The 21,308-nt window shown below is 56.3% G+C and overlaps 3 protein-coding genes across 7 annotated transcripts; 2 read left to right on the top strand and 1 right to left on the bottom strand.

Annotated features, from left to right (window-relative positions):
* The first annotated feature begins 396 nt into the window (after positions 1-396).
* Positions 397-8,084, top strand: BABAM1 (BRISC and BRCA1 A complex member 1). 5 transcript variants are annotated; one of them, XM_081092456.1, is made up of 10 exons: positions 397-481; positions 879-984; positions 1,393-1,729; positions 2,500-2,558; positions 3,210-3,330; positions 3,438-3,516; positions 5,124-5,148; positions 6,558-6,687; positions 6,851-6,937; positions 7,628-8,084. In XM_081092456.1, the coding sequence occupies exons 3-10, from the start codon at positions 1,439-1,441 to the stop codon at positions 7,829-7,831; spliced, it is 996 nt and encodes a 331-aa protein (XP_080948582.1). In that variant the 5' UTR covers positions 397-481; positions 879-984; positions 1,393-1,438; the 3' UTR covers positions 7,832-8,084. The 5 variants fall into 5 exon arrangements, with proteins under 5 accessions (XP_080948582.1, XP_080948581.1, XP_080948585.1 ...); XM_081092455.1 differs by having other exon boundaries at positions 1,388-1,729; XM_081092458.1 differs by having other exon boundaries at positions 413-481; positions 885-984.
* A 1,707-nt stretch (positions 8,085-9,791) lies between these two features.
* Positions 9,792-13,285, top strand: ANKLE1 (ankyrin repeat and LEM domain containing 1; the record flags this gene model as incomplete). Its single annotated transcript, XM_081092437.1, is given in 10 exon segments — positions 9,792-9,935; positions 10,012-10,164; positions 10,574-10,679; positions 10,777-10,915; positions 11,165-11,911; positions 12,022-12,199; positions 12,462-12,490; positions 12,493-12,620; positions 12,727-12,856; positions 13,113-13,285. Coding segments are annotated over 10 exon segments (1,845 nt in total). The 5' UTR covers positions 9,792-9,873.
* Positions 13,286-15,365: 2,080 nt separating this feature from the next.
* Positions 15,366-21,247, bottom strand: ABHD8 (abhydrolase domain containing 8). Its single transcript, XM_081092436.1, has 5 exons — positions 21,044-21,247; positions 18,683-19,430; positions 16,895-17,065; positions 16,505-16,721; positions 15,366-16,017 (listed from the first exon to the last, which is right to left on the bottom strand). Exons 2-5 carry the CDS (start codon positions 19,420-19,422, stop codon positions 15,862-15,864), a joined length of 1,284 nt encoding a protein of 427 aa, XP_080948562.1. The 5' UTR covers positions 19,423-19,430; positions 21,044-21,247; the 3' UTR covers positions 15,366-15,861.
* Positions 21,248-21,308: the final 61 nt, after the last annotated feature.

The raw sequence follows: 21,308 nt of genomic DNA, 5'->3' as shown, positions 1-21,308 counted from the left end.
CTCTCCCACAAATCAGCCGCGCCTGTTCTAAATCCCGCCCCCCAAATAAATAAATAAATCCCGCCCAATCCTGTCCCACGCAGCCTTTTACACTGCAGCTAGGCCCTCTCCATCCCGCTGAGCCTGGCCCACGAAAGCCCACTGTCCTCGGCTCATCCCAGCCTATGCCTAGAACCGCGGAACAGCGTAGTCTGATTCCGCCGAAATAAAAACTCCGCCTCATTTAGCTTTTACCCAATCAGAGTCAAGATCCCGCCCTACGTAGCCCTTCGCCACCTACCAAACCTCACCCCTAGCGAAGCACCAGCCTATCAGCTTCCGAGACTCTTCAGCCTGGGCCAGGTCACCGTTCCACGCGCCCCGCGGGCCGCCGGACTACATTTCCCAGAAGGCGCCGCGGCCGCGCCGCACCACGTCCGGCTGCGAAGATGGCGGCTTCCTAGCGAGTCGGCAGCCCAGTCGGAGGGAGGCTGAGGCTACGGTGAGCAGAGGCGGGTGTTGAAAGCGTGTGGGGCTCGTCCCTCGAGGCGTCGCTCCCGTAGCCCTCGGGACCTAGCCCCTTGCCTCCTTGGAAGCTTCCGTTCTCAGCTCTGGTTTCTCCCGCAGCCTAGCCTCCACCCCTCTTCTACAGCTAGATCCTTGGAGGTTGCGGGGCTGCGGGGCGCTCAGGGACCATCCCGGGCAGCCCGCGCCCATTGCCCAGACAGGCAGGCTGTCCCACTGGCGTCCTGTCTTTCCTCAAACGGACCTGTGGCACCCAGATCCCGCCCCTCGCTTGTGCAGACACCTCCATGTACAGACACCCCCCTCGGCAGCCCAGCGTCCACGGGGGAGAATCCTAGAGGTTATGATTCCTTTATTTACCAAGACATTTTCAGTTCCAGGTTACAGAAAACCCAACTCAATCTATCTGAAGCAAGAAAGGGGAATTAGTGGCGTATAGACGGCCTCCAGGTGCTCAGAACTCTGCCCGCTGTTCTCTGGGTGAGCATCACTCCCGTCGGCTCTTTCCTCTCTTGGAGGCTAACGAGGCTCCTAGCAACTCTCTCCTTGTAGCTCCCAAGCTCTGCAACTCCAAGGAGCCCCTCTCCCCTAATGGCAGTGTTGTAAGCCTCAGAGCTGCCCCTCGCTGGCCTGTATTGGGCCATGTCCCCATTCCTGAGCCATTCACAGTAGCTCGTTGTGTTCACTGGCTTTGTAGTTGTTTTCACTATAGAAGTGAGCATGGAGGCTGTTACCTTAAGTTAGAGGGGATGCTTGGCTGATAAGTGTAAAGGCACCCATTCTACAGATGAGGAAACTGAGGACCTGAGAGAAGTGACTCATCGTCGGTAAGCAGCAAGTGCCCTATCCTTCTGGGTAACCAAATGTTTCTGAAATTCCTAAGGGCAGAATTCTGGCTTCCCCCATCCCTGCTTCATCCAGCCACTCAGGAGCCATGGAGGTGGCAGAGCCCAGCAGCCCCACCGAGGAAGAAGAGGAGGAGGAGGAGGAAGAGCAGTCAGTGGAGCCAAGGCCCCGTACACGCTCCAACCCTGAGGGGGCTGAGGACCGGGCATTGGGGGCCCAGACCAGTGTGGGAAGCCGAAGTGAGGGTGAGGGCGAGGCTGCCAGTGCGGATGATGGGACCTCGAACGCTCTGGGAGCTGGCCCCAAGCCCTGGCAGGTGCCCCCACCAGCCCCTGAGGTCCAGGTGCGGACACCAAGGGTCAACTGTCCAGAGAAAGTGGTAAGTGGGAATTTGGCCGTAAGCTCTGAGGCTTTGGGGAACCTTGGGCTGACATTCTCGCCTTTTGGGATTCACTCTGCAAACAGCCCTTTTGTATTAGTTTCCTGGGGCTGCTGCAACAAATTACAGTGAGCTGGGGGGCTGAAAAAAACAAATTTATTCTCGTGACAGTCCTGGAAACCAGAAGTCTGAAATCAAGATGTTGGCAGGGACCCCATTTTCTCCGGAGGCTCTAGGGGAGGGTCTTTCCTTACTTGTTCAGCTTTGGGGGCTCCAGGCATCCTTGGCTGTGGCTGATCACTCCCATCTCTGTATGTTTTCACATGGCCCTCCCCTTTCTGTCTTTGTGTCTCCTCTCCTGTCTGTCATAAGAATACTTGTCACCGGATCAGATGATCTTCTTTCAATTTCTTTATTTTAATTACATCATCAAGGTCTCTAATTCTAAGTAAAGTCACATCTGAGGTTCTAGGCAAACATATCTTCTGGGGGCCACAGTTCAACCCACTATACCCTTTATTTCCTTGTTTCTGTGTCATGTATTCTCTTGTTTGCTTACTCACTTATTAACCTGGACTCCTAGTCCAGCGCTCCTTCCCCTGAGCCACCCACTTCCACAGTGGATAGCTTGGCTGGGAACTGGGGGTCATCTTACCACCTTTCAGACGGGTCTGCTTAAAGAAGGCCAGGCCTGTGGGGGCTGGTGTTAACATCCAGGCACCAGGGGCGGCCAGTCACAGTGCCTTCACCACCCTCCACCTTCATTGCAGATCATCTGCCTGGACCTGTCGGAGGAAATGTCACTGCCAAAATTGGAGTCATTCAACGGGTGAGAGGGACATTTGAGGGCTTGAATGTGTAGCTACAACTTGGAGGGGCCCAGCCTGAAAAACACAGGGCTCTCCTCCTCCGACTCACACCATTGCGGTCTGGCTCGGGGCCTGGCGGGGTCAGAGCATAGCGACAGTAACTGGTAATGGCACAGCGGTGGCCCCTCAGGCTCTGTTCCAAGCATGTGAGAGGTGTCAAGCAACCAGTCAGTGTGTCTGTGGCACATCAGTGTTTTTCTCCCTCCTCTCTCTCCCCTCCTCCCCCCTCCCTTCTACTCTCTCCCTTCTACTCTCTAAAATCAATATCATAGCAGTGACTTGGAAACTCAGAGAAGCAGAGTAACTTGCCTAAGACCATAGCAAGTAGGTGGAGCAAGAATTCAGACTCATGCTTAGCTGACCCCAAAGCCCTTGCCCTGAGCAGGCAGGGCTCTGTGGGGTTGAGCAACAGAACCTGGAGAGGGTCTGAGACGCTCTGGGAGATACTGAAGACAAGCATGTGTCTCCCCCCCGCCGTCCCCCCCAGACACACTGTGTGACGTGGGCCAGGGCCTCCTTGTAGGGCTGGTGGAAGGTTCCCCAGGATGGACAGGTGAGGGGATATGCCTGGCTCTCCTTAACCACCCCCCTCATCATCTGTCCCTCTCCAGCTCCAAAACCAACGCTCTCAATGTCTCCCAGAAGATGATTGAGATGTTTGTGCGGACAAAACACAAGATTGACAAAAGCCATGAGTTTGCACTGGTGGTGGTGAACGATGACACCGCCTGGGTGAGGCTGGGGCACCCTGGGGTCCCCTGGGGGTAGGGATGAGGCTGGGTGCTCTGGGACCCCCTGGGGGCAGAGAGCACTTTGCTGAGGCCTGTGTTTCCCCACAGCTGTCTGGACTGACCTCCGACCCCCGTGAGCTCTGCAGCTGCCTCTACGACCTAGAGACGGCCTCCTGCTCCAATTTCAGTATCCTTCCAGGCAGAGGCACCTCAGGGGGCAGGGGGCGGCGTGGGAGGCTGGCCTGTCTTGTACCCAGAACCCAGGAAGCCTGAGCTTGGAGGGAGCCAACTTACATTGGATCAGGTCCAGATCTCAGCTCTGCTGCAGCAGGCTTGGGCCAGTCACCTCTCTGGCTTTCAGTTTCTTTTGAGCCTTGGCCAGTGTGCTCAGTGGTTAGAGCGTCGGCCTGCACACTAGAGGGTTGTGGGTTAGATTCCAGTCAAGAGCATGTACCTGGGTTGCAGTTCCGATCCCCACCCCTGGTCGGGGCACACATGGGAAGCAACCAATCGATGTGTCTGTGGCACGTCAATGTTTTTCTCCCCACCCACCCACCTCCTCATCCCCCCTCCCTTCCACTCTCTAAAATCAAAAATATCCTCACTTCTTGGGTGAGGATTTTAAAAAGAAAGAGAGCCCTAGCCAGTTTGGCTCAGTGGATAGAGCATCAGTCTGTAGACCAAAGGGTCCTGGGTTTGATTCCAGTCAAGGGCGAGTACCTTGGTTGCAGGCTCCTCCCTGGCCGGGGCCCTGGTCAGGGCAAGTGCAGGAGGCAACCAATCAATGTGTTTCTCTCTCACTAATGTTTCTCTCTGTCTCCCTCTCTCTTCCACTCTCTCTAAAATCAATGGAAAAATATCCTCGGGTGAGGATTAAGAAAAGAGAGTTTATTTGAGCCAAACTGATGACATTGCCAGGAAGCAAAACCTCAAATGCTCCCCAGGCTCTCAGTTTCTTCATCTGTAAAATGGGAGGCAGGCTACCTCTTACCCCATGGGTCCCTGTCGAGGTAAAGTCGTAACACAGAAGCAAAACCAGCTGATTTGGACTCTGGATGTCAAAACTGTGCCCACGGGGAGCACTCCATGCAGGGCCAATTATACATTTGGTGCCATTTGCTCAAAAAATGCCAATATGTGACTGAAAAGTCACAGTCACCACTATATCACATTTTTAAAAAAATACATGTTTTTATTGATTTCAGAGAGGAAGGGAAAGGGAGAGAGGTAGAAACATCAATGATGAGAGAGAATCATTGATTGGCTGCCTCCTGCATGCCCCTTACTGGGGATTGAGCCTGCAACCTGGGCATGTGCCCTTGACTGGAACCGAACCCGGGACCCTTCAGTCTGTAGGCTGTCACTCTGTCCACTAAGCCAAACCAGCTAGGGCACTTCATCACATTTTATGCTAATTTGAACATGAAAGGCTCACATGCAGCTCAAAACTTAGATAAAATATCATCCCTGTGAGTTAGAAAACGTGTGAGAGTTGGGAGGAGGGGAACAGGAACACCCATAGCTCTTCGTAAGGAGCGTGGCCCTGGCCTGAGAGAAAGGGGAATTTTGAATCACCAATGGTCTTCAGGGCATCCGATGTCAGCCCCCTCGTCTGTGATCTCTGCTGAGGGAAACAGGCTCAGGCCACGGGGCTGCGATCACACACAGTTTCCTGCACAGAGGTACCTGGCCCCAGGTTCTGAGGCACCTGGGGTCCTTTGGCATCAGGATGAGGGAAGTCATGCACCCTTCCCACCCGTGCTCTGCCGCCTGTGTTCTTAGCATCCCCACCAGATATGGAAGGTCTCTTCAGCCTCATGTAAGTCCTTCCTTCCCCGTATCTCACCCTCTGTATTAGTCCTATGGTGGCCCATGGCCCTCCACACCAATGTTTTAGCCCAGGAGGCTGCATATTCTTCCTATAAAAAGCCAGATAGTAAATGTGTTTGGCTTTGCAGATCATAACAACTGACTCTGCCTTAGGAATCCAAAGGCAACCACAAACTCTATGGACACAGTGGGCGTGGCCATCTCTATATATAAAAGCCTAAGCAACTGGTGGACAGGCCAGTAGCTATAATGCACACTGACCACCAGGGGGCAGACTCTTAACGCAGGAGCTGCTGAGCTGCGTGACTTGGCAGCTGTGGTTCTCGGGTGATGCACCCTGAACCAGAGAGGAAGCAGCCCAGTTCTGGGATGTGTCATCCGAGACCCGCCCTCGCAATCCGGGACCTGTTGGGGGATGTCGGAGAGCCGGTTTCGGCTTGATCCCCACAGGCCAGGCCAAGGGACCCCACCGGTGCACGGCCTCTAGTGTGTCAATAATATTTTGATAAGCACTGAATTTCATGTCATTTCCACATGTCATAAAATATTAATTTGATTTTCCCCCCTCCAGGTATTTAAAAATATAAACCCATTCTTAGTTTGTGGACCCTACTATTCTAATCTCCATTTTCACCAGCCCCTGATGCTGGGCACAGAGCTTGTGTTGCCTTTAATTAACTTGGTACAAACATCTCAGCAAATTTTGCAAGTGAACCCACGAGGTAAATTCACAGTAGAGGACATACTTGATTAAGGGGGGATTATTTTGCTAGACATTGCCAAAGTACTGCCTCAGAAATTAACCGTTTATTTCCCCTGGCACCAGGACTGACCATGCTGCTGAAAGCTCTGCTTGTGTGATAGTGCTTTTCTTTGAGCTTTTTTTTCATTCATTTTAAAGCCGTTTGGCATTCCTGTAGTGATTTGTCTATTTGTCCCCTTTACCGGTTTTTCTATGAGGAAGTTGGCTTTTTTCCTGTGAAGGACCAGATTTGTTTTTTACATAGGAAGGACCTTGCCCTCTGCCTAGTGCCATCTGCTCATGAGATCCAGTTGTGGCCAAGTAGGGAAATGTGTCTTGATTTAGATAAAAGATTAAGTCCCTTCCTAAGAGTTCCTGGCCTGGTAGGGCAGGGCCAACTCCATGTGATAGGGGACACTCAGGGTGGGCGGAGCAGGCCTCAGCTTTGGGTTTAGCAAAACAGAAGAGGTCAGGCAGAGGGTAAGGCTGGGGAGATGCTCTGGGCAGAGAGAACAGCATGTGGGAAGGCTTAAAGACAGCAGTAAACTGGGGAGGGGACAGGGGGGGCCCTGCATGCCCAGCAAGGAGCTGGCTCTCCAAAGGTGATAAAGGGAGGGACCCCCAGAGTTGTTCTCATCTGTCCCCTTACTGTGCAGTCAACAGAAGACGGAGCTGCCAGTCACGGAGAATGTGCAGACGATCCCACCCCCATATGTGGTCCGTACCATCCTTGTCTACAGCCGTCCACCCTGCCAGCCCCAGTTCTCCCTGACTGAGCCCATGAAGGTGACTGAGGCCTGGGAGAGGGTGGTGAGACACTAGGAGGGATTTCCTGAACACAGGACTGGGGCACCTGCTGGCAGGTTCCCAGAGTCTGAGGCAGACGCTGGGGAATTGTCATGGGGCACAGGGTGACTGAGTCTCAAAGGCTGGTGTTCTTCACCTGCAGAAAATGTTCCAGTGCCCATATTTCTTCTTTGATGTTGTTTACATCCACAATGGCACCGACGAGAAGGAGGAGGAGATGAGCTGGAAGGTGAGGCCATGGCAGGTGTGGGCGGCAGGTGGGTGTAGATGGGACGTCTTAGAACCCATCTACCCTGGGTCTCGGGGATCCCAACTTCTGGCTCCTGGTCATTCGGTCATTTGACAACCATTTCCACGTGGTCTGCTGGGAGCTCAGGGGGCCTGTTGGGACGGGGGCCAGCTTCTCTCTCCCTGCTTTTGCCTTGGCTGTGCCCTCTTCTTGGAGCATCCTTCCCTCCCTGCCTACCCAGACTCTGCTGGTCATTCACCTCCCAGCCCTGAACTAGCTGTGGGGCTTCAAGTGGGCCACTTACCTCTCTGAGCCTCAGTTTACCCAGCTGAACAGGGGGGGTTGAGGCCAGCTCCTACTCATACCTCAAAATTTAAACCAAAAGTGTCTACTGAGGGAAGCCTTCCCTGCCCCTCAAGGAAGATCAGCATGGGGACGGGGGGTAGTTTACTAGCCCCCCTTGGAGCCTCCAACTGACTCCAATCTGGAGGCTCCAAGGCTGAGACCTGTTGGTGTCCCTAACACGGGGCGGGGAGCAGGGAGTGTTTGCTGAAGGCAGGAATGTTTTCTGCCTGGAAAACTCTTCACCCTTCAGCACCTACCCCTGGTGCCTCCTCTGGGAAACCCTCCCAGGGCAAGGAAGGCCTGGCAGGGAGCCCTTGCTTGAAGAGCCCCTCCCTGGCCCCACAGGACATGTTTGCCTTCATGGGCAGCCTGGATACCAAGGGCACCAGCTACAAGTATGAGGTGGCACTGGCCGGGCCAGCCCTGGAGCTGCACAACTGTATGGCTAAGCTGCTGGCTCACCCGTTGCAACGGCCCTGCCAGAGCCATGCCTCCTACAGCCTGCTGGAGGAGGAGGAGGAAGCCACTGAGGTTGAGGCCACTGTCTGAAGCTTCCCTGTGCGTCCAACCTGGTACCACGAAACCCTTTGCCTAGAGTGCTGGTTCTGGGACCCCTGGGGGACTTCAAGGAAGCACTTGGTTACTTCAGAGCCCTGGAAGGAAACCCGTTATTCCAGGAAGCAACCCAGGACTGTGGACACCCATGATTCCCAGTCCATATTTCAGTCCCCAGTTTGCCAATTGTAATGTGTTCTTCCCTGTGTGATTTTTGTCACCAGAATAAAACCTGAGAAATCTCTAACTGAGGTCCACACCAGTCGCCTTGTGTTAATTAGGATCTTGGTTGAAGGTGACAGAAAACCCACCCAATGAACAGCAAGGGGAATCGCTTGGTTCTGGCAGATAAGCCAAGGTGCAGCTTCAGGCTTGCCTACATCCAGCTGTTCAGACATTGCCGGGGGGCGGAAAAATACCTACCAAAAGGGGCTCCTGGGGGCTAATTGGTCTCATGTTAAAAAACAAAAGAAGCCCAGGAACCTTTGCCTCTCACACAAACCCAGCTTCAGAGAGAAAAACTACCTGCCTTCTGCACTGAAATGCCTGCCTGCCAGCATTGTATTCTGTTGGATGAGCCAATTCATATAAAGGAATTCCTGGAATCATATTTCAACCAACAGGATGGAGATAACCCCTTTGTCCAATCGGAGCTGAGGAACTATAGTCTCTGTTAGCATCTTTAAAAAATATATAAATATATATTTTTTATTGATTTCAGAGAGGGAGAAATAGAAACATCAATGATGAGAATCACTAATTGGCTGCCTCCTGCATGCCCCACACTGGGGATCGAGCCCACAACCCAGGCATATGCCTTGATGGGGAATTGAACTGTGACCTCCTGGTTCTTAGCTCTGTTAGCGTCTTTGATGAATCAGAATGGCTCCACTCCTTAGTGCTTTTTGGGCCAATCAAACTGATGATTTGGGGTACTAATTTGCATGAGAACAGGCTAATTAAGGGTCAGGGGCTGGGGCTTCCCTATATAAGTTCCATTATGGCTGGGCAATGCTTGTTCCTTTTCCACCAAAGACTGATTCCTTGGCTGGAGCTGAAACAATTTGCCAGAGGGCTGTGTTGTTCTATTTTGAGGTGTTTGCTCTGAATAAAGTATCTTCTTTCACTGCACCCTACATTGGGGATTTCTGTTGGCATTGACTTGGCACCATGACGATTGGTTGACAGTTGTGACCACTGCCCAACCCCCCTCCTGCTGGCCTTGCCTGGTTCATGGGCCAGAGCTCTGGGATGTTCAGATTGTTCAGGCCTGAATCAAGCCTCTCCTGAGAAGGGGAGGACTACAGGTCCCAGGAAATAGCGTGGATGCTCCCCAAAAGGGAGACAAGACAGGCACAACAGGGCCACTACTCAACTATCTGTCTGGATAATGAGCAACAGTGAGAGAAGTTTACCAGGTAGGTTCTCAGTTCCATGTAAAATTGAAATGGCCTTATTGAGCAACAGCTTTCCTTCCCATAGCATGTATTGGGCACCCGTGTGCCCGGACCCTGTGCTGAAGCACTGGCGCAACATCACACCGGCCTGGAAGGGACTCTCCCATTTTGCAGATGGGAGCACTAAAGCCCAGGGCCCCGAGCCCCAAAGGCACGGCCTTCTGGCTCCCCGAGACTGCAGACAGGCGAGCAGAGCTAGAGGCGGGAGCTGATAATTAAATTTGCGCGCTAATGGAGGCCTCTTCGGCCGGCCGTGGGCACCTCCAAGTCACCGGGTCGTAGCTCCGCCGCCTTCCGCAGGATGTGTCCGCGTTTTGAGGCCAGAAAATGGCACACGCGGCGGCCTCCACCCGCCCAGGCTCTACCCGAGCACCGCTCGAGGTCGCGGACCTGAGTGGGCACTGAAGCTCGAATCCCAAAGTGTGCCGGGCAGGTGCGGCGCGGGCGGCCGGGCTGGGTACCCTCCGGGACACCCGGGTGCTGAGACCAGAGCCCGGGGCGGGGCGGCGCGTGCGCACAAGGTCACCGCGGGAAGTTTGAAACTGTCAGGCTGGGCCACGGGCTGGGGACCGCGCGGGCATGGGCGCCGCGGCGGAGCTGGCTTGGCGGCTGCGGGCAGCGCTGCAGGAGGAGGAGCCGCAGTGAGGACGGGGCCGGGGCGGGCGGACCGGGGCAGGGGGGCGAGGGTGGCGGTCCACTCTGACCCCCTGATCGCAGGGCTGTGGAGGAGCTGCTGCGCCGTGGCGCGGACCCCAACCTGGTGCTGGCGGACGGCGCGGCAGCTGTCCACCTGGCGGCGGGAGCCCGGCACCCACGCGCTCTGCGCTGCCTCAAGGCTCTGCTGTGTCGAGGCGGGAACCCCAACGTGCGGTGAGGCGGGTCTGGGCTCTGAGCCGGGCCTTCGGCGTAGGGAAGGGGGCTCCCCAGTAGGAAGGCGGGGTCTCCCCAGCTGGAAGGCGTGGCCTCGGAGTCCTGGAGAGTGCATCCCACTTTCCAAGGGTGGGGATTCGGCACCCAGGGAGGAGCTTGTGGAACTAGGGGAGGGATCCTGAGAGCCCAAGGGCGAGGGGAGGGTCCCAGAATGAGGGTGAGGGATAGGGTTGGGCTCGGGCCAAAATGGGGATCGAAGTTTCGGGTCCAGGGGTGGAATCTCTAGGGTCAGAGAGCAGAGATTGGAGTCCCAGGCCAAGGGCGTAGGATCTAGGTTCCGAGGGTGTCTCGGGCTGGAGGGTGGAGATGGGGGACAGAGTCCGAGGACACTCCTCGGCTCCTGCCCCAGATCGGCAGAGGCGCTGACACCGCTGCACGTGGCCGCCGCCTGGGGCTGTAGCCGCAGCCTGGAGCTGCTGCTGAGCCAGGGAGCCGACCCCCGGCTGCTCGACCAGGTGAGGGGCGCTGGCGGAGCGGAGGGGCCGACCTGGAGAGCGGGAGGAAGCGGGGAAAGAGGGCTTGGGTGCCCCCTGGTGATCGCGCCCCCCGCAGGATGGACTCCGGCCACTGGACCTGGCAGAACAGCAGGGGCACCAGGACTGTGTGCGCGTCCTCAGGGAGCTCCCAAAGCTGAGTAGGACCCCTGCCCGGACCCGGTTAGAGACCCAGGAGCCGGAGCCTGAGCCCAGCGGTGAGTGAGGCCTGTGCGGAGACAGCGGCTTGGCCTAGGGACCAGCTGATCGTGTCTCTGATTTCCACCGGGTCCCGCTGGTCCTGACTGTCTCACGTCCAGTGTCTCTGGTCAGCTCTCACTGCCTTCACTCATTCTCTTTTCCCTTTGACTCCAGCCACCTGTTGCTGATCCAACTCCCATCTCTGGCTCCCCCCCCCACCCCCCTAACACCTGCTCTCTGACCCCAACCCTCATCCTCTGCTGCAGGCTCAGCCCTCAAGGGAAAGGGGCTGGATGCCAGCCCCTCTGGACCTCCCAGTGTGATGCTGGACTCCACAGGCCTGGGCAGCAGGGACAGCAGGGACAGGGGCCTGGAGGCTAGCCCTGGACCCTCCAGCCTCCTCGCCTGCCCTGAAGTTGACAAGGATGGTGGCTTGGAGTCCTCCCCTGGGTGCTGGGACTGCAGCTCAGATGCCTCCTTCGTCACAGCCGTGGAGGCTTCTGGATCCCAGGACCCAGCCCCGCATACATGCCCCGGGGCTGGGCCATTGCCCAGGCAGCAACTCCTGCCTCATCTCCGACCATCCCAGAGGAGGCTAAAGTCTCCGGACACCCCGCAGCCGGAACATGGAGTCATCATGACGGACAAGGAGGCCGAATTAAAAGCCCTCCTCCAGGCCCTGACTCTGACCTCGCCCTCCCACACGTCCCTCCCAGAGAGGAGCCCAGCCCACAGCCCCCCTCCGCAGCCGCTGCCTGGACCCCTCGACTTCCACTTCCTCACAGATGACCGATCGTCCCTGGACAGTGAGGGGGGCGCCCTCTGGCTGACGGAGGACGAGGTGCATCCCACAGGGGGCAGGGACCCAGGGCCCTCTGGTGGGTGTCTGCCAGTCATGTCTGACCTGGAACTGCTGCAGAGGCTCCGGGCTCTGGGTGAGAGCCCAGGCCCCGTCACGCCCTTCACCCGTCCACGTTACCTCCGACGACTCGCAGAAGCCCAGGCTGCTCCTGGTTAGTCCCTTCCGGGCACCCGGAGACGCCCGGCTCTCCGTGCCACTTCTCTCTTCATCTCTGGGAACCACCCCTTCCTCCGTCTCTCTTGACTCAGTTTCCCCTCCCAGGCCCAGACTTTTCAGGGCACAGCCCGGAGCTGACTGAGGCCCTGAGGACAGGCCGAATCCCAGACGCCCGGGCAGATGAGGATGCCCTTGTCCAGCAATTTGAGCAGCCGGATCCCAGCAGAAGGTGGCGGGAGGGGGTGGTGAAGTCCAGTTTCACGTATCTGCTGCTGGACCCCAGGTACTCCGAAGTGGGAGCTGGGCGTTCTGGGGTTGGTTCCTGCATACTGCAGGTCCTCAGAGGGGAACTGGCCCCTCTCCCTGGTCCTAAGCTTCATCTAGAAAAGGCAGTTGGAACTAATTCAAGCCGCTGACGACTTTGGGCGCTGCCTTATAAACTGTGGGTCACTGGATGTGGGTTGTATATACCCTGTGACCTTAGAGAGTTTCTCTAGGGCTACTCTTGTCACCTTTTCCTCATTGAGCCAAGCCTTTTCATCCAGGGCGACTCAGAACCTGCCAGCACGAGCCGCCGTCTAACTCCAGCTGAATGCCTTCGGACTTTCGTCCACGCCATCTTCTATGTGGGCAAGGGAACCCGGGCCCGGCCCTATGTTCACCTCTGGGAGGCCCTTGGCTACCGTGGGAGGTCAGGAAAGCAGGTATGAGGACAAGTACCAGGGTCAGGGCAGGGACAGCCGGGCCGTGGGCAGGTAGAGGAAGGAGGGAATTGGGAGGCAGACCCCTGACCTTGCCCCGGCCCCCTAGGCCTGCCCCAAAGTGCACCAGATCTTGGACATTTGGGCTAGTGGGCGTGGAGTCGTGTCCCTGCATTGCTTCCAGCATGTGGTCGCTGTGGAGGCTTACACTCGAGAGGCGTGTCTTGTGGAGGCTCTAGGTGGGTGCCTGGCTTGTGGGGGGAAGGTTCACAGGAAGGGCACTTGCTCTACCAATTCCCTCACCCCTGCCCTCTCAGGGCTGTTAATTTGTTCAATGAGCAATTATTGAGCACCAGTGATATACCTGCATATGCACATATTTTGCTCCATGGGTTTATACCTGCTTAAGGGGAATACACAGTAGGTTCACTGTCACATTTCTCTACCTGGAATTCACTGAGGCTACCCCTGTGACCTCACTCCCAATCTCTCCAGGGATCCGGACACTGACCAACCAGAAACAAGGACACTGCTATGGAGTGGTGGCGAGCTGGTCACCCAGCCGCCGCCGCCGCTTGGGAGTGCATTTGTTGCATCGTGCCCTCCGTGTCTTCCTGGCTGAGGGTGAGCGAGAGTTGCGACCCCAAGACATCCAGGCCTGTGGCTGAGCACTGGGAAATTGCCCATCCAGGCTGGGTGGAGGTCAGGGTGTTTGAATGTTCCAGCTGCCCTGTGCTGAAAGCAGCCCTCCACCTCTGGTTCTAGAAGGCTGGGGGGGGGGGGCGGTGGCGGGATGAGAAGCAGGGAAGACCTCCCCCTCAAGCTAAGAGAAGGCTCTGTTACAGATGGAACTGCTGGGGAGGTAGTGAACTCCCCATCATGGGAGGAGAACAAGTGGACCAGATGGTTCTTTGAAACATTTGGTACTCTGGAACGAGCCAGGGCTTTGGCAGTGTGGGCCTGTCTGTGTAGACAAAGTCCACTTGGATCTTCCAGGCACAGGGGGCCCACACTGTGGGCTGGGAGCTTCCTCGGCTACATGAAGGGAAGCTACCCAGTTCAAGAGCTGGGTCCTGCTGCTGCCAGATGTGGTACCTCAGACCAGTCACATGTCTGTCTGAGCCTCAGTTTCCTCAGTAGGGACAGTGAGGTCCTGCCTCAGGGGATTGTGGGGATCGGATGTGACTCAGAGCCCTGCGCTGAGCCAGAGGTGACCCAGGTGGAACGTCTCCTGGGTCAGGGCAGTGCCCTGAGTTCTCAAGGTGCCAACTGTGTCTGGTGATAGGCCAGGGCTAGGGAGCTAGTGGGTTGTGGGTATAAGACACCATCCCTGGGGGTCACGGTGCAACGCCAGCTTCCTGGCATTGCTTCTCTGAGCCTGTTTCTGCCACCATAAAATGGGATCAGCAACCCCAAGTTCTGGTGGTGCTCTGATTGCAGATTAGTCACATTTGCAAAGAGTTTCAGTGAGATGCCAGGCTGTGGCGCTGGTGTGGTGCTGCGGGATCATTTAAGTTTTCCAGAAGTTGTTTCTTCGGACCGTCCAGTGCGTTTAGGGACTTGGGGAACGGCTGCCTCATTGGCTTCACTGTCTCCTCCTCATTGCAGCTTCGGCTAACCAAGTTCTGTAGGGCCGACTCTAACCTGGACGGAGGTTCCCCACTTAGGTTCCTCCACTTTAGAGCCCATGATGCGACCCCCCCCCCCCGCTTCCCTCCCAGCCTCCAGAGGGGGCCTGGGCTCCCCCATTCTAGTGGAACTGAAGAAACCTCTCTGAGCTGAGCAGCTTCCCAAACACCAAGACTCCTGATAAAGTGACAGCAATTAAAACTGAGTCATCTACCCAGGAATTCGCAAACAGGTCGCTAGGAAAGAATCCAGAGGCCTCCAAAGTCCCCAAAGAGATGGGCTTGATCTAACGGAGTTTCCCAGCCCCTGCTCCACTGATACTCGAGCCCAGTTCCTTCCGGGGTGCGGGCTGTCCTGTGCATTGCAAGGTGCCGGGAGGCATCCCTGGGCTCCACCCCCCAGGGGTCACTATCGCCCTCCACCTCCCAGATGTGGTCCAACTGTCTCCAGAATTTCCCAAGGGACAGCTGTGCCCCTGGTGAGAGTCACTGGACTAAAGTGGCGCATAAACCAGTGGGGGAAGGACCCAACCGGCAGTACCCAAGGGGGCAGTTGTCTCCTGCCGCCATCCTCACAAACCACCAGTGTACCTAGATATACAAACATTAGGATAAAACACAGAGGAACAGGAGCATGGCCACGGGGCAGGGAAACCCTTCTGCTGGACAGAAAATGATTTGGTGGCTTCAGAATGAATACCTTCATGACAAAAGCCACCCTAAGGCCAAGTTGAAAGATAAAATGGGACAGCAAGAGGCAGTGACTTGCTGTGTGACTTAGGGTGAAGGGGATTCAGTGAGCTCAGCACGGGGCCTTGTATACAGCTGGCACTCCATTATGGCTCCTCTAATCCCATGCGACATCCGGGGACCCCCACCTCAGCCTCCATATGGACCTCTTCCTCCCCTACAGCGACAAGGAGCTCATCCCCTGACTTTCTTCCTTCTGCTCTGGGAATACTGTCCGAGCACCCGGTGTTCTGAGGAGGAAGGGGAAATTGGGGAAGCCATCCTGGAAGGGCAGGCACCTGCATCAGCCCAATTTGCAGATGGGGAAACTGAGGCTCAGGGGAACCCCCCCGCCCTATGGTCAGCCAGCACAGGTCCGGAGGCTTGGATTGTCACTTCTTTTTATTGAGTTACAGGTTGAGATGTGCAGATTCTGTGGTGCCAGTCCCCCCATCCCTGCCCCCTTAGACAACAAAAGCTACCAACGCCAGGAAATGGGAGTGGAGGGTCTTGGGTAATGGGGCACCCCCCCCCCCTCAGGGTCTCTGGATTAAGCATGGCTAACATGTAAGACAATGGGGTGGGTGTCGCCTCAACCATGACTATGGCCTTGGCTTTGATGGGCAGGGGGCTTCTGTACAAGGTCATCCTCTGCGAGAGTCCCTGCTACGGGCAGGATGGGCCCCACCTTGGTTGGGCCCCACAGGATGCAAGCGGAGCCTGAGTGTCCACCCGGCTCCCTGGAATGCCACGCCCAGCCAGCCAGCCAAGGGGCGTCTCCCCAGGCTGACCCCGTCCACCAGAGCTAACGGCCTGCCCAGATATCCTGGCTGCAGACCCAGCAGCGCAGGCTCCTGCTCTTCCTCAAGGCCCTGCTGGCCCAGCAGCTACTTCTTCTCAGGAGGCACAGTCAGCGCACTAGGCGGGGGCTCGGGCTCCCAGAGCAGAAATTCATGGAGCAGCGTGTTGACTGTCTCTGGACACTCCAGCATCACCATGTGGCTGCCTTCATCGATGAGCTTCAGGAAGGCCAGAAGCAGGATCTGTAGGGGACAAAGGCTCAGGGCACACACAGCTGACGGCTCTGGCTCCCTGCTAACCACCAACGGCTTGCAGCATGGGGAAGGCCCTCCTGAAGTCTACCTCGTTGCTGCACTTTCATCCAAGGGGGCTGGGGGAAGGGAGCAGAATCCTCGCTGGCTAAGAACTGCTGGTCCAGAGCTATTCCAAGTGCTAAGGATCCTAAGACCCCTTTTTGGCAACCTCTGATCTAAAGACCTCCTGGCCTGCTCTCCCCGAATCTTGTAGCCCACCCCACTCACTGGTCAGTTATACAAATCCCAGCCGTAAAGAGCGCCTTTTTATGTGCAGGGGGATAGCGCATAATCCTAATAGCTGGGCAGGGCAGCCCTACTTTCTGGATTTCTCTCTCTAAGCTCCCGTGTCCCTGGGGCTGAAAAACATGGCTGAGTCTCCCTGGGTTGCACAAGGGGGTTTGGGGGTACAGCGGCCAACGTGCTGAGCGCCTACCTCAGCCATGCGCTGGTCTTCTTCCACCGGAACAAACTTGTCATGCATGCCATGGACCAGCAGGACCGGCACAGTGAGCTCCGCGTGATAGACCTCGTCGCCCTCGGGCCAGTACTGGCCACTCATCATGGCTCGCAGCACAAAGGACGACACGTTGAATGCATTGCCCTCCTTCAGTAGCTGCTTCTCTTTGGCCCCTTGGCGGGCGAAGCCAGCCCTGGTGGTAGGGACGCCCTGCTGGAGTCCTTGTGCCATTGGCCCACCAAGGGTGTCCCCCCACGCCAGCCCCAGCCATTCCGGTTTCCCCTCCCACACAACTCAGGGAGGGGCCGGGGTCTGCCAGGACGGGGGGGGGGGTGGGGGTGGGGGTGGGGGAGTGGGTCCACTCACTTGAGGAAGCTCCAAGCCAGGCAGGGCGACAGGCAGTGCAGGACGCACGTGGGCATGTTGAAGATGGAGCAGAAGCTGGGCTCCAGTGCCGTGGGGCCCCCGCCGTTGATCATGATGACCTTATGCACCAGGTCTGGGTACTCGTGCGCCAGGAACGTACAGAAAGAGACACTGCCCAGTGGGTGGGTGGGGGTGGAAGGGTGGTGGTCAGCAGGGTGCAGACAGTGAGGGGGTTAATGTATACCCTTACCCAGAGGCAGGTCCTGAAGGCCAAGATTTCCCCCCTAGGGCCCATGGACATTGAGTGGGGATGAGGGGTGGGTTGGGCATTTGAATGTTCTGAAATTGTGAGGTGTGTGTGTGTGTTGAGGGTAGATTTTTTTTTTAAGAATTAGAACTTAGAACTTTCCATAGATCCCCAAGTTTCCATGACCTCCAAAGGGGTAAGAGTTACTTATTGCCAATTGTTGGGAAGCAACCTGATTAAACAAACATCCCTTCCCTCTGGTGTGCCACACCTGCCTGCCTTATGCAAGGTGGAAGGGTCTGCCTGATGAGCCTCCTAGGTCAGCTCCTCATTCCTTCTAAGGATGACCACTTTGTTTTTGTAAACTAAATTTACAATTTTGTAAATTTATAAAATATTTTGTAAAATTTTATTGGAACACAGCCGCCCCGCTTGTATACAATTATGGCTGCTTTCCTGCTATGGCAGTAGAGTTGTGAAGTTACAGCAGAGACGGATGGATGATTCACAAACCTAAAATATTTACTATCTGGCCCTTTAAGAAAAAGTTTGCCCGTCTCTACTATAAAAAGGGATGATGGGACCGGCAGAAGTTGGGCGGACCTGACTGTGCCAGTGATTCACTGAACGCCCTTGGGCAGGATGCTTAACCCCTGAGCCTCCATCTCCACACCTGTGACAAAGTAACTATGCTGACCTCATAGCATTGTTATGGGATCACAGGAGCTAGCACACGGACGAGTGATCATTTAATTGGAGAAATTGGCATGAGCATCCACTTTGGGGGTTGTGATCATATAAACAAATAAGAGCTGTTACCTCCCAGCCTGGCTTCCTTTCTTTCAGAAGTTTATGTAACATTTCTTTTTCTTGTCTAATTGCATAGGCTACAACCACTAAAACAATTATTCTCAACCTGGCTGGCTGATGGGATTCTGCCTTTCCTTCTGGATAAAGGAGGGAGTGGTACCATTTGACAGTGACCAGGCACCCAGGCCCAGAGCCTTCCATAGAGTGAACTCTCATCTAAATGCTAGATGATATTATCTATCACTCCTTCAAGGGAGAGTGACTTACAGCAAACTGCCTTGTAAAGAGAATTTATGGGATTCCAATGAGCCCTTCCTTGGGGCCCTTGGGCTCTCCAGGGGAAGCAATTTTGAACTTAGTTGAAGACATTGGTTCTCAGCCAGGGATAATTCTGCCCACCAGGGAACTTTGGCAGCATCTGAAGACATTTTTTGTCACGATCATCACTAGACCACGTGCCAGGGGTATCTAGCGGGCAGAGGTCAGAGATGCGGCTAACCATCCTACAGGGCACATGAAAGCCCCTCACAGAAAAGAATTACTGGACCGAAAATGTCTACAGTGAGAAATACTGCTTTGAAACAATGTTAAACAATAGCACTGGTGGTAGGGATCCCTGCCTTGTTGCAGATGTTAATGGGATTTTCAATGAGGAAAATCAGTGTTTTGTGATGGGGTGTCCAGTCTCTGTCAGCCCCCCGCCCGACCCCCCCCCCCCAGCGTTGGCTCACCCGTAGGAATGCCCAATGAGCACATTTCGCTTCTTGGCATAGCGCTTGAAGATGGCACGCATGTCCTCTGCCAGCGCATAGAAGGTATAGGCTGCAGCCACCTGGGGCGCCGAGCTGGCCCCATGACCGGCCAGATCCGGAGCCACCACCTCATAGCCCAGGCGCACAAAGAAGTCCAGCTGCTCCTTCCAGATGGCCAGGGAGCCGCCAACACCATGGATGAAAAAGAGCACCACATCGGCCTGTGTGCCCTTGCAGCTGGTGATCCGCTTCTCACAGTCAATGTGGATGGTCCTCTTGGGGCGCCGGGCTCGCCGCCGTCGCCCGCCACTGCCACTTGCAGCACCGGCTGGGCCCGAACGGCCATCGCTGCCCGACGGGTCTGCCAGCTCCACCTCTAGAGAGGCCGGAGGCTCCCCGGAGCCATTCTGCCCAAGCAGGAGGTCAGCTCTTGGTGCCCGGCCCAGGTTCTCCACCAGTAACCTCCCGTTACGGTACACGGTGATTCGGCGCTGGCACCGGACCAAGCCAGACCGGTCCCCCTGGGCTGTATCAGGTAGCGGTGGAGGTGGGGTTGGAGCTGGAGCAGGCCCAGCGTGCTTCACCCGCAGCACGCGGCCAGGCTTGACCTCCACGAAGGTGTAGCCATCGCTGGACTCAACGCTCTCCAGTGGCCCCACTGCATTGGGTGGTGCACCCAGTAGGCAGCAGAAGATCCCATCGGTCACCCCGGTGAGCATGGTGTGTCCTGTGAGTGGGGAAGACAGCTCAGGGGCCCTGGAAGCGGCCCCCACAGCATCCACTTCCCACACCTGGAGCAGAAGTCACCCTTGGAGGCTCCAGTTTATGGAGGATCAGGGCCAAGATGTTCTGACTGGCCCAGCCAGCATGGCTCAGTGGTTGAGCATCAACCTATGAACCAGGAGGTCACGGTTGGATTCCTGGTCAGGGCACATGTCGGGGTTGCAAGTTCAATCCCCAGTGGGGGGTAGGCAGGAGGCAGCCAATCAGTGATTCTCTCTCATCATTGATGTTTCTCTCTCTCCTCCCTTCCTCTCTGAAATCAATAAAAATATTTAAAAAAATAGAAAAAAGAAAAGAAGGGAAAAAAGCCCTAGCAGCTAGGTTTGGCTCAGTGGGTAGAGCATCGGCCTGCGAACTGAAGGGTCCTGTCCTGGGTTCAATTCCGGTCAAGGGCACGTGCCCAGGTTGCGGGATTGATCCCTAGTGGGGGGTTGTGCAGGAGGCAGCCAATTGATGGTTCTCTCACATCATTGATGTTTCTATCTCTGTCTCCCTCTCCCTTCCTCTCTGAAATCAATACAAATATATTTTTTAAAAAAAGAAAGATGTTCTGTCTGGTCAGTGCCTGCTGGTGGTTGGCCATTCTGGTCTATCCTAGAGAGGAAGGACCTGGCTATGGCTGGCCCAAGAGGCATTTATAGGGAATGTAGTGTAGTCAGGTGGACCTTCGGGGGTGGGGGGGGGAGGCATTATGGCCCAGTCCAGAGGATCTCCCCCAGCTCAGATTCATAGCAGTTATGGTTTCCTAAGCCCATTCATTCATTTATCCAATCATTAATCCATTCACACACGCACTCTTTCATTAACTCTCTGTCCTGAGCTAGCATGTTCTGTGGGTCTCTGAAGGCATCTAAAAATGCCCCAATCCCAAGTCCCTAAACCTGGCTCCTGAAAGGTAAGGCCCCGGGGGACAAGGTTTGGGACGGAGCTCCAGAGCCTTTGTCCATTTCTCTCTCCAAGACCATGGGGCGCTGGATCTGTTTCACAGAAGGACAAGCTGAGGCTCCAGCACTGGGTTCTGGGGGGCTGACACACAACCCCTAATGGTGGAGATGAAGATGGAGAAGGCAGTGTTCTGCCTGGGGGCTTCCAGGTCTCCATCCTGTTCCCTGGGCCACCTCTCCCGTGTCCATGGCAACCACAGGCAGTTACATAACTCAAGGGGGATATGGGCACATCATACCCCCATTGTCTCTAGGGCCTGGAGATGGGACCAACCCCTCCCCCATTCCCATCCTTGGCGCCGCGGGGATCACGCACGCCGCGGCAGGCCCTGGGTGACCCATACTTGCTGATGGAAGGGGAGCTGGCTGCACCCCCACCTCTGGCGGGTCCCAACGCCAGATTGCAGAGGGGAACACCGATGCGCCACGGCAGCCCCCCTCCCTAATGCCAGGCCCCTACCTCCCGAGTGCCTATCAGCACCTTGGCGGGGTCAAGGCCACGGGGGCTCCACGACTTCCTAAGCACCCGAGCGCGGACTTTGTGGACACCCCCTCAGAAGTGGAAGCCCCGGAGGCCTCAATGTCCTCCTCCCAGGGCCCCCTCCCCGCTCACCTCATCGAGGGCTCCGGGCCCGGGGCGGGGCGGAGGGGTCCCGGGCGGAGAAGCCAGCGTCTGCCTGCAGGAGCCGTTTACATGTTGGCGCGGGGTCGGGCCGGGCGCGTCTACGCGGGACGTCGCGGGTCTGGAATGGTGGTCAAGGAGGGGGCATCCCACCGCCGCTGCTGCTGAGCAAACCGGCCCTTTAAGTCTCTCCCCGGGGGGCGGAGCCGCGCGCCAACCGACGGGCACCTCCGCCAATCGCAGCTGCGGACTGACC

Source organism: Myotis nattereri, assembly GCF_964212035.1.
Source record: "Myotis nattereri genome assembly, chromosome: 5".
Lineage (NCBI taxonomy): Eukaryota > Metazoa > Chordata > Mammalia > Chiroptera > Vespertilionidae > Myotis > Myotis nattereri.
This window is presented reverse-complemented; position numbering and strand designations above follow the sequence as displayed.

What these genes read in the sequence shown, in the direction of transcription:
- BABAM1 (XM_081092456.1), top strand. Translation starts at nt 1,439, where the DNA reads ATGGAGGTGGCAGAGCCCAGCAGCCCCACCGAGGAAGAAGAGGAGGAG. An exon ending in TGAACGATGACACCGCCTGG is followed by an intron (nt 3,331 to 3,437) that starts GTGAGGCTGGGG and finishes GTTTCCCCACAG; the next exon opens with CTGTCTGGACTGACCTCCGA. An exon ending in GGCCTCCTGCTCCAATTTCA is followed by an intron (nt 3,517 to 5,123) that starts GTATCCTTCCAG and finishes CATCCCCACCAG; the next exon opens with ATATGGAAGGTCTCTTCAGC.
- ABHD8 (XM_081092436.1), bottom strand. Translation starts at nt 19,422, where the DNA reads ATGCTCACCGGGGTGACCGATGGGATCTTCTGCTGCCTACTGGGTGCA. An exon ending in CTCATTGGGCATTCCTACGG is followed by an intron (nt 17,066 to 18,682) that starts GTGAGCCAACGC and finishes CCCACTGGGCAG; the next exon opens with TGTCTCTTTCTGTACGTTCC. An exon ending in CTGGCTTGGAGCTTCCTCAA is followed by an intron (nt 16,722 to 16,894) that starts GTGAGTGGACCC and finishes CCCTACCACCAG; the next exon opens with GGCTGGCTTCGCCCGCCAAG.